This window comes from Podarcis bocagei (genome assembly GCF_964188305.1).
Source record: "Podarcis bocagei genome assembly, chromosome: 3".
In the NCBI taxonomy this organism is placed as follows: Eukaryota; Metazoa; Chordata; class Lepidosauria; order Squamata; family Lacertidae; genus Podarcis; species Podarcis bocagei.
The window spans coordinates 9,526,510-9,538,572 of record NC_138127.1 but is presented as its reverse complement, the minus strand read 5'-3'; the positions used below and the strand labels follow the sequence as shown (position 1 = coordinate 9,538,572).

Genomic DNA, 12,063 nt, shown 5'->3' with positions numbered 1-12,063 from the left:
AATTATGTACACATAATACTTCTCTCCACAAGATGGTCACTGCTGAGTAGGGTAATCTGTGTACACATAGGCCTGGTTTTCATGTAACATTAAATTATGGTTTAAATAAACCCTTAGTTAATAATAAATAAAGATTTAGTGTTGCATGTGAATCCAGGCCAGTGACTTAACCATGGTTTATTAACTATGGTTTTAGCAAAAATAAGCCATGGTTTATTGTTGGCTTACTTGCCTTAACTGTGGTTTAACATTGCTTTTGTTAATGCGCAAAGATCAAACACATGAATCTGAAATGCCATCTGTACATGTAAGCAGGAAGCTGTAGAAAGCCATTATGGCTTTCTGACGTGAACATAAATAGACCAAAACAGACTTCACTGTGCATACTTTTTCCCTACATGAAAATAGTATGTGAAATGGCCTGTTTTAATTTGGCATCATGTTGTATGTCTTGCTTTGAAAGGGAGGTTCTTTTTCTTACGTCCTATTCACATATGTGATTCTTAGCACACACAGTCAGAAAGAGCTTTTTTGGACAAAGTAATGAAAGAAGTGTTGACGCTACTCTGAAGGGTTCTTGTATGCTCTGGTCTTCTCCCTACAAGGAACTTGGAGAGAAATAATTGAAGACTTGCCCAGTCGTCTTGTTTATAATTGAAAACGGTCTGGTAGCAAGCTGCACCATTAAAAGGACTTTAATACTAAAAGAACATGCAAATGCAGAGCAAGCGAACTATAGACGTGTGGTACTTGTGAGTCCCCTCATTCTTTTTAGAGAGAGAAAGAGGTGCATTTGCTAAAACGTGCAGATCACATTCTCTTAATTGCACATGGAGGGTTAAGGGGAGGGTTCAGTGCTGATGTTGAGTGGTTGCCAATGAGCTGAGGTGGTATTGGGCACTACCATGCTGCATTTGTGCAGAGGCCTCTAGCAAGTGGCGCCATTCAGTAACATCTATGCCAGTATAAACAACTGGAGGTCTCCCAGCAACTGCAGCCAACTTGTACCTGCACTATGAAACTCTTCCTATCTGGTAGTATTGAGGCAGGAGAGCTGGAATCCCTTGCTCAACTTCAGCCGCTTAGAGTACAGATCTTTGTGTTAGCTCAGTGTTTCTCAACCTGTGCGTCCCCAGCTGTTTTTGGACTACAAGTCCCATCATTCCTAGCCAGTGGTCAGGGATGATGGGAGTTGTAGTCCAACAACATCCGGGGACCCACAGGTTGAGAACTGCTGTGTTGCATCTGACAAACAGGAAATTTCAATAATATTAATACCTGTTTGTTTGTTTGTTCTTTTAAAAATGTTTTCCTGCAGGATCTTTTATTGTGTGTTTTCAGAAGGAACCACAATAGAGAGAGTACACAAAAGCATGGACACAGAAGGATTCCCTCCGCCGCCACCACCTGAAGGTAAAAAGAAAGAGAGAGAGAAAAGCACAATGTTTGCATTGTATTTCAAAAGCCATCCGCTTGTCCTGATTGCGTGCCTGCCTGTTCTTTTCACATTTTCACCTGCATTAACTTTCTCCAGCACAATCCCCTCAATGAGTGCATAGGCATAAGGGCCTGCTCATAGCATGTGTTTTGAATATGATGAGATTCCACCAAGTGACTTCCTTCACTGACGCCAGCCTTTAGAGTTGAAGCACTTCTTCTAAAATGGTTTCCCCATTTGTTATGAATTATGCTGTGCTTGGAATTCAGTTCCTGTTATGGAATGTAACAGGGGATTGGGTGTGTATGTGCGCGCGCTAAATGCTGAAAGGTTACGTATATGAATGTGCAGTTTTGTGATGACAAGAATGCAGCGAACCTATTTTCTGAAATGGAGTTGATATTTTGCAGTCACACCCGTTCTTACTGATTACTTAGGGTATTGCGGTTCAAACATATGTGCTGAGAGGGAACCAGAGAAAGGAATACACATGTGTGATAGATGCAGAATTAGGTGAAACATTTTTTTTTAAAAAAAAAATCAGAATATTTGTAAACAGTCAACTCATTTAAAAATATTGAGGTGGTGCACAATTAGTGGCGCTGTGGGTTAAACCACAGAGCCTAGGAGTTGCCGATCAGTAGGTTGGCGGTTCGAATCCCCACAATGGGGTGAGCTCCCGTTGCTCGGTCCCAGCTCCTGCCCACTTAGCAGTTGGAAAGCACGTCAAAGTGCAAGTAGATAAATAGGTACCGCTCCAGCGGGAAGGTAAACAGCGTTTCCGTGTGCTGCTCTGGTTCGCCAGAAGCAGCTTAGTCCTGCTGGCCACATGACCCGGAAGCTGTACGCCGGCTCCCTTGGCCAATAAAGCAAGATGAGCGCCGCAACCCCAGAGTCGGTCACAACTGGACCTAATAGTCAGGGGTCCTTTTACCTTTACCTTTATAACACTGTGTTAATTAGATGTTTCATTCTTGTTTCATTGTCTTGAAGTCGCTAGCCACTTCAAGGGTGTAGGAATGAAGCATACTAGATTACCTACCTCCCAGAATAACTGTGAAGATATGCACCTCTCTGACTTCCTTGGAGAGATGCAGGAATCGGGATGCAATAAGATTCTGAGACTCCTAGCTTCCAGTTTCCTAAACGTGAAAGACTTTCTTGTTTGTGCAAGTGTAATCAAAACACGAGTGCTCAGAAGCAAGAAGACAAAGGGCACGATTGAAAAGAAACAATATTATGTGCACCAAGCAGAACCATATGTACAAGCCAGAGAACAGTTTCCACGGCCATGCTGATAAGTCACTGTCCCCCCCCCTCTTTTTTTTTTACAAAGCAGCTTTGATTCTCTAGTGATAGCAACTGTTGCTACTGCAACATCCAACAAAGGTACAGCTGCAGTCATGGTTCTTTAAAGTATAATGCACAGCACTGCGCTAGATTGTAGTTTTAGGGCAAACAGTACAGGAAACCTGAAAAGTTACACTGGCTTTTTTTTTAAAAAAAGGGGTGGTATTGGGTAGGCGAGATGGAGGGAGAGATGTTCTGTATAAATGTGTTAGTTACTGTTTAATTAAACATAATTTTAAGAAAGATACACAAAGACCTCTTTAATGTTTTTTTTCACAGCTCATTAATATACAATGTATCTGTAGAATGTGCCTTGTTCTTATTGTAATGTATGGTCTGTTTTTATGTTCTGCTTTGGCTCTTAATATTTGTAAGTTGCTTAGACTTTTGCCTTTTGGATTAAGTGATTAACAAGTAAAATAATAATAATAATAATAATAATAATAATAATAATAATAATAATAATAATAATAATATAATCTGTATATCAGAAGGTGACTGCACTTGCAAATTTTCGTTTGTGTCATCTAGGAGCAGAGGTTTGCGTGACTAGCTTTGTTTTGAAAGTTGTAAGAATATTGCCTAAAATGAGCAGACACAGTAAAATGAGTTGTCTGTGCTGCATTTGTTTTGTGAGAAATGCCTGTTTGAGCATACAGACAGGATGGTTACAAAGGATGATAAAAATGGAGCCAAGGTTTGAGATGAATGAGAACAGCATCTGAATTGTAATTATCAATAGTCTCTTGTTTGGGAAGCTGTTAATAGCTTGTTTGGTGTCTGAAATAGAGCGATGCCTTTCAGAAGAGAAAGTGAGACAGATCCTGTGGCTTTCCTTTTAGAAAAGCAACAACCAGGAAAAATAAATCTGTTGAAAGTAAATAATCAATACTGTATTTAAAATTAGTCCTTTATAACAGAGAAGGAGAATGGAAAACTTTTTTTTCCTTCGTAGATAATTGCATTGCAATTTGTTCATAAAACTACATGTCTCCAAACTGTACATTACATTAAAATGCCCTTTCACATTTGTGTTTGAGTGTGCACATTTTAAAAAGTCTGCCTTGTGGTTTTGGGTGGAAGGGAATTTTGATCCCTACTCTGTGTCATAAGTCTGACAAAAGTTTCTTCACCAGAATCTATTTGCCCTTAAAACAAGGACAAGGTTTGTACTAGACCTTGACATCTTCTCCAGGTTATTTCTACAATCTGGACGGAATCCATTCATAACAATATTGACTCGTGTAATTCCCCTTTTATCAGGCAGCCGTGATTATAAAAGATAACAAGCTACTGACAAGTGACACCTTCAGGCTTAACCACATTGGGAAGGAAACCAAAGGAAACATAAGCATAGCCCAGACAGAGAAAAAGACAGAGAAAATGGATAAAACAAACAGGGCAGTGAATATTGTTTGGATTAAGCATGAAACCCTGTCCAAGCTTGCGCCCAAAGGAGGTCATTTCATTGCTGCTAATGTAGTAGTTTGACTTCACCCACAGAGGTGCACTCCGTTGTCTTTTGGAACAGACAGATTCCAACAATAGCAGGCGTGAAGGATGTAAATTGGCCTGGTAAAATTAAAGACAGTTTTTGCATAAAGCTCTCATTGAGTTGGCAGAAAATTTTCAGTTGCTACTTGTGCTTTGTAAAAGCTGCTTTGGTGCAACAAAGCTTCATCTTTATAAATGAGGTCACGCACAAAATTACGCACGAATGATAAATGTGATATGGGGGAGAGACAACAATGAGATTTCTGTAGACTTCGTTTCTGTGGCTGTGAGGAAAAATAATGGCCGCACTGCTTTCATGGTCTGAGGCCTGTTCTGCTGCTTGAATGTCTTTCTGAATGTAATGCTTCTGAGAAATCCTTATAAAGCCCTAGGATTTAGTCCAAAGTATTGCAGAGCCAATGGGATGTGTTCAGCAAGAGAAAGAGTGAGCGACTTTCCTTCTGTGCGACAGAGCACTGCACTCTTGTTGCCTTCTTAATGCTCCAATTTCTCCTTTGTAGCCAGAGCAGGAGAATAGCTGAAGATTCATGATGCCAAATATGCTGGCTGGTTATGTGATTAGGGTGTATTCCGTCTCTTCATTTATTAATTTTTTTAAAAAGACTAACAGTACAGTGGCAAGTACTCAGGATCACTAGTTTGAGATCACCATTTTGGAACCACTGTGTGGCGATCACACAGGGTCCCTGGACGTTTAACGGTCTATTGATCCCTGTGCCACCACTGTGCTCGCTTCTCTGCTGCCACCAACCCGTTACTCTCTGGTAAAACACTGAGTCCAGACAGTTGCTAAAAGTGAACAAAAAAAGGAAGAAGTTTATTTTACAAACATTAACAAGTTTATGGCTTCTCAGATAATATTCCTGTCAGTATCTTAACTTTAGTTTCTTTAATAAAAAAATTCCTTCCAGTAGCACCTTAAAGACCAACTAAGTTAGTTCTTGGTATGCACACTTCTTCAGATACACACTGAAACAGAAGTTGCCAGACCCTTCTATATAGTGAGAAGGTGGGGAGGGGTATTACAAATGCCAACAGTGTCCTTCAGCTCTCTATATTGGACAAACAAGCCAAACCTTACGCCAAAGAATAAACGGACATAAATCTGACATCAAGAATCACAAAACAGAGAAACCAGTAGGAGAACACTTCAATCTCCCAGGACATTCTATACAAGATTTCAAAGTAGCTGTTTTACTACAAAGGAATTTCAGAAATAGACTGGAAAGAGAAGCTGCTGAATTGCAACTCATTACCAAACTTAAAACCATGGAGAGACCTGGTCTGAACAAAGACATTGGATTCTTATCTCATTATACATGACTAAGCCATTTCTCACCTTCTCACCCCTTGCCTTTTCCTGTAAGACCTATTACAGTCGTTAAGAGTCGTCAACAGGCTCATCTCAGCTATCTGCCAATCTCCCATTCCCACCACCCTTCAGAGTAATACCCCTCCCCACCTTCTTACTATATAGAAGGGTCTGGCAACTTCTGTTTCAGTGTATCTGAAGAAGTATGCATGCACACGAAAGCTCATACCAAGAACTAACTTAGTTGGTCTTTAAGGTGCTACTGGAAGGAATTTTTTTATTTCTTCTAACTCCAGACTGTCTTCTCAACCACCCTAACTCTAACTCCTCCAAAAAACCTCTGTGCTTAAGCTTATACACAGTTAACTCTGCCCCTTGGGTTCCCATTGGTTAGTCATTTTACAATTAGTTAACCCTTTCCTTATGGGACGCGGGTGGCGCTGTGGGTAAAACCACAGTGCCTAGGACTTGCCGATCGTATGGTTGGTGGTTCGAATCCCCATGGCGGGGTGAGCTCCTGTCTTTTGGTCCCAGCTCCTGCCCACCTAGCAGTTCGAAAGCACTCTTAAGTGCAAGTAGATACAGTGGTACCTCGCAAGACGAATGCCTCGCAAGACGGAAAACTCGCAAGACGAAGGGGTTTTTTGTTTTTTGAGCTGCTTCGCAAGACGATTTTCCCTATGGGCTTGCTTCGCAAGACGGAAACATCTTGCAAGTTTGTTTCCTTTTTCTTAACACCGTTAATACAGTTGTGACTTGACTTCGAGGAGCAACTCATAGCATGCGGTGTGGTAGCCTTTTTGAGGTTTTTGAAGACTTTGGTGATTTTTGAAGCTTTTCCAAAACTTTTCCGACACCGTGCTTCGCAAGACGAAAAAAATCGCAAGACGACAAAACTCGCGGAACGAGGCCCTTGAAAACAAGGAACCAGTACCACAAGACATACCTTGTTACTGCATTACTCAGTTGTGCCTGCATTCAGAAATTTGAGCCAATGGTATAATGGGCAGGGCCTTCAACCATTGCTGAAGAATTTTGAATTAGCTTGCATGTTAATACATGAATAGATGGGTAAACCTCCCACAGAAAAGCTGTCAAAGAGTTGCATGAGTGTTGAAGTCCCCAGTATCTGCCTTAGCTTATTTCACAGGATTAGACTTTTGCAGGTTTGTTCCTGAGATAATGGAGCAGGTTTTTGTCTCTGCTGTTATACGATTGGACCTTAAGTTGAATTAAGATGGTTGATGGAACCTTTCGAAACTGCACTGATTTTCTTTCTTTCTTAGAATTACCAAGCAGTGCCGGGTGTGAGGCTCTCAGTGTAAAGTATTTTGGGAAGAGTGAACAAAGATAACGTATCTTGTGCAAGCAGCAGAGAATTTCTATATTTGCTTGAGAGCTTGTAACACTTCTCCTTGGTGGTCTCTTGATGCTGGTTTGCTCAGCTCTGTTACAGCGTATGAGCATTCCTGTCAACAGCAACTTTTGCTTTTGAGCTTCTGTGGTTGTCACCTCAACCCCTTAGGATGTGAATGGTAGGATATTTAGCTTTGTGTTCAGAGACAAGTGAAAGAAGGAGCTTTTAAATGGTGCACACAAAAACTTAGCCATTTAACATGTCACACCAGCTAGATAATGAATATTATTTTAGTTTTTAAGTGGAAAAATATTGACCTTCCTTCCTTACAGTGCATTAGAGGTGTCACTAACAGGCATGCTGAGTCAACGTGGTTCAGGAAACAGAATATATAGCAAGAAAGCTTATTGCTTTGACAGTCAGAACAGTTGAGTAGTGTGAATTTTTGTAGAGGAATTTTTCAGAGCGTGTCCAAGCTGGTAGAGTGTCTGAGAAAATCTTACATAATAATTAGATTTTCTAAGATTTATGTGGGTTTCCCTTGACCTCTTCTTACCTTCAAGTTAAATAATCTTGTTTCTAAATATATGCCTGGTTTCCTCCACTTCCCAAAGGAAAATATTTACATGGAAGTTTTTGAAGGAAAGAAAATAGATTTTTTTGTCAAGGTTCAGAAGAAGAGAGAGCTGAAAGGATTGCTTTTGACAAACTTAAGAAACACTTTGAAACACTGAAGACAACACTAGCATTGATGAATCACAGAACCCAAAGTTTTGATAGTATGTTTATCTTCTGTTCTTCTCCTAAGATGTTGGGCTTTGGTGAAGTACAAAGCAGTCCTATGAGATGCGTATTTGTGTGGAACTTGGTAGCAGAGCTACCACCACTACCAGCTGAGATGTTAAAAAATTCTTTGTTTAGTCCACATGTATGATTAAATACAGTGGTTTCCAAACTTTCCCCACCATGGACCACTTGAAACAACAACACAAAACTAGGGTGATTCAAGTATTATTCAGAGCAGACCCACTACTCATTGACCTCACTTACTCATGTTACTAATTGATTTCAGGGAGTCTACTCGGGGGAGAACTTAGATGAATACCACACTAATGATAATATCTATATACGATCGTATTCAAAAACTTTGCTAAACTACTGTTAAAAATTGTATAACCATTGTCAAAAAGTGAAATTGATCTTTATCATGATAGTGACATTGGATCTTTTCTTCCTTTGGGCATTATGGCAATTAAAACATCTCTGTACACTTCCTGTAATTTATTTCCAGACAATGTTTCACTGTTAGCTAGAAGTTCAGCAGTATATTTATAGAAGGATGAAGTCACCATAACCGTGTCCCAGAGTTGTATTGTCTTTTAATAATCATTTGTCCAATATTTCTTGTTTGACTCTGCAGCTAGAGCTGTCTAGTCTACCTAAGTTAGACGTGGTCATTGTTTTGTCTGTTTTTTAAGTTTTAGAAAACGAACTAACAACCGGCACTGCTGATGATGAAGAGGAGGAGGAAGGAGAACAGTTTGACTTTGATAGTGGAGATGAAATTCCAGAAGCAGACAGGCAAAGTGCTTTGCCATCGAATTTAGAGCCTAAGAAGAATAACACAGAACAGGAAGAAGTGAATTCTACAGGTACGTGTGACCATGCCTAATAAAGCCATGAGAGCATTGCTGATCCTTTATTTATTTACTTAGTGCATGTGAGACCTCTTTCAACATAATAATGAACTGCAAACGTTCATTCAAAACAGAAATAAGTACATGGAAAAAACATTGGGATAGTTTCTATGGGCAACTCTCCATGAGCTCATAGCTTCAAGGTGTCATTTACATAAGAGGCGACATGCAATAAGTGTGCTTGAAGAGCGCACAGATTGCGCACAGGCTTTCTAAGGACCAGATTCAGCTAATGGGTCCCACTAGTGGAAGCCCATGCAAGAACTGCTAATTCAACGGGACATTTTCCCCCTCACTTCCCCCTCCCGAAATTAGGTCTTTTTTTTGGGGGGGGGGAACAGAAGAATCCTCAGAACAGCAAATGGTGGGAGGAGAAGGAAGATTGTGCTGTTCTTCCGAAATGCTTGCACAGGTGGAATGCTCTCCTTAGCACTACGTTCTATGCAGTCCTTAGGGGTGTAGAGTCCTGTTTACATAAGGGTGGTGATGGAACCAGAGGCAGCGGGTGTAGTCTCAAGTCATTTCTATGCAGAATGAACACTTGTGCAGGCCGGCCTAAGGTGATATCAAAAGATAAAGATATGCTGCTTAGGAAATAAAAAGAAGAAATTGCTTCATCTTCTTCCACTCCTCTTTAAGTTTGCCTGATATAACATATGCAAGATAATGCAGTGGTACCTCAGGTTACATACACTTCAGGTTACATACACTTCAGGTTGCAGACTCCGCTAACCCAGAAATAGTGCTTCAGGTTAAGAACTTTGCTTCAGGATGAGAACAGAAATTGTGCTCCGGCGGCGCAGCAGCAGCAGGAGGCCCCATTAGCTAAAGTGGTGCTTCAGGTTAAGAACAGTTTCAGGTTAAGTACGGACCTCCGGAACGAATTAAGTACTTAACCCGAGGTACCACTGTAGGTATATCATTTACTTCACAAGCTGGTTGAGTTTCTCTGTCAGCAGAGGCACTGGGTTGCATCCAAAGTACCAATAATCTTACAGAAGGTGGAGCACAAGTCAGCCCAGGTCCCCTCTTGTGGCTTCCACCAAAGTCTCTCAGGTTGGGCATGGAAGGCTGCTGTAGGAAGACTGAATATGGCTTTACAGGGGCCAGAACTGTCAAACTGAATCAAAACCACTATGCCAAACCATAGTTTGTGCTCACTATAATTTATAACCCAAACCAAAAGTTTGATCTTCCATCTGGCAGGCTGCAGTTTAGAGTTGCTCTCTTCCATTCTTCGTCTGAATTATCTCCTTAAGAAGGGTTTTGAGGATTCATCTGAAGGGCAAGAGCATTGCAACAGGGTTCCTGCAAGGGAATTTGCGTTTTGACAACAACTTGTGTGGTTTTCATTCAAGGGAATGAAAACGTGGATGGAGCCGAGAAAATGGCGGGAGCTGATGGCACAGCAGAGGTGGTCCCACCAAGAGTAAACCCATACTCTGTCATAACAATTTCGCCAGTGCAAGAAAAGGAGCCATCATTGTCACCAGAGCCAAGCCCACAGGATGGAAGTATAAGCCCTACCCTCCCAAGTGGATATTCTGTTCCTGTGCCCTGCGGTTATGCTGTACCATCCAACTTACCATTGCTGTTGCCAGCATACTCCAGTCCTGTCATAATACGAACTGTGTCTGTGGATGAAGAAGGTAATGTAATTTTGGAAGGCACCGTTTATGAAGCAGTATCATAGTTCTGATACTTTACATGCATGCATGCATACATACATACATACATACATACGTAATTTTATTTGCATGCCTCCTTTCCATAGTTTCAAACCATGCTCAAGGAGGCTTACGACATGCAAAAAGTTACCTAATTCCAAACATAAGTACTCGTAAGCAATAAATAAAACATCAAAGCACACAAATTGAACAGTTTCAACATAAAGGGGCTACCTTTGAAGGTGACCCGGAAACTACAACTAATCCAGAACGCGGCAGCTAGACTGGTGACTGGGAGCGGCCGCAGAGACCACATAACACCGGTCTTGAAAGACCTACATTGGCTCCCAGCACGTTTCCGAGCACAATTCAAAGTGTTGGTGCTGACCTTTAAAGCCCTAAACCGCCTTGGTCCAGTATATCTGAAGGAGCGTCTCCACCCCCATCATTCTACCCGGACACTGAGGTCCAGCACCGAGGGCCTTCTGGCGGTTCCCTCATTGCGAGAAGCAAAGCTACAGGGAACCAGGCAGAGGGCCTTCTTGGTAGTGGCGCCTTCCCTGTGGAACACCCTCCCACCAGATGTCAAAGAGAACAACAACTACCAGGCTTTTAGAAGACATCTGAAGGCAGCCCTGTTTCGGGAAGCTTTTAATGTTTGATGTATTATAGTATTTTAATATTCTTTTGGAAGCCGCCCAGAGTGGCTGGGGAAGCCCAGCCAGATGGGTGGGGTATAAATAAATTATTATTATTGTTATTATTATTATTATTATTATTATTATTATTATTATTGTTGTTGTTGTTGTTGTTGTTGTTGTTGTTGTTGTTGTTGTTAATTACAATAAGATCTAAAATAAAATACAAAATAATAATATCAATAACAGCCACAACACACACACTCAACAACCCCCACTAAAGTTACTGCAGCCCAAGAGTCTGTTCAGCTGCCTCAGCTTTTGTAGCTGGAGTCAGTCAGGGTCCTGCCTTCCCAGGCTAGGTGGAAAAAGGCCTGCAAGACAGGGAGCAAGTCCCCCAGAACTCACAGCCAAGATGATACTTTGTGGGCGACTGCACCCAATAAGAGGGAAGGAACTTGCAGCCTTCTATCACTGTTCTTCTCTTTGCCTCTGTATGGTTATTTCACAATGGGCTACTTAGTGGATTGTTTGTTCCTCGCTGTAATCCAAGATGCGATTTGTCTGGATCGGTTCCATTGACAGGGAAGGGCTGTAGCTCAGGGATACATAGGGAATGGAATGGGTGAATCCGCCAGTTTCTGTTTCAGTTTTTCCTTTTCCCAACCTTCTGTTCTCTACATTCTCACATTAGTTTGCATTTTTTTTTAAAAAAAGTTCTCTTGCAAACTCATCAGCATCTTAGTATAAATTTCTCCTAATGTGCACATTTTTGTAGGTGATTTTGCTCAATATACCCATTTTTGCAAAGCAATTTCCCCTGTAAAAATGCATTTTTGAACGGTGTTTTTATTGAAATATGCACTTTTATATATACAGTGCTACCTCGGTTTACGAGCTTAATCCGTTCTGGAAGTCCGTTCTTAAACCGAAACTGTTCTTAAACTGAGGCGTGCTTTCCCTAATGTGGCCTCCCCCCACTGGTGCCTTTCCACCGTTCAGATTCTGTTCTTAGACCAAGGTAAAGTTCGCAAACCGGGACACTACTTCCGGTTTTGCAGAGTTCGTAAACCAAATTGTTCGTAAACA

At 41.2% G+C, this 12,063-nt stretch overlaps 1 protein-coding gene across 6 annotated transcripts in view; it reads left to right on the top strand.

The window, feature by feature from the left end:
• ARHGEF10 (Rho guanine nucleotide exchange factor 10) overlaps positions 1-12,063 on the top strand; it is a 104,783-nt gene that overhangs the window by 9,667 nt on the left and 83,053 nt on the right. For all 6 annotated transcript variants that reach the window (XM_081188968.1, XM_081188967.1, XM_081188963.1 and 3 more), the window contains exons 2-4: positions 1,319-1,413; positions 8,451-8,624; positions 10,028-10,318. In XM_081188968.1, the coding sequence (XP_081045094.1) occupies positions 1,374-1,413; positions 8,451-8,624; positions 10,028-10,318 (505 nt within the window). In that variant the 5' untranslated portion in view covers positions 1,319-1,373. The remainder of the gene's footprint in view (positions 1-1,318; positions 1,414-8,450; positions 8,625-10,027; positions 10,319-12,063) is intronic.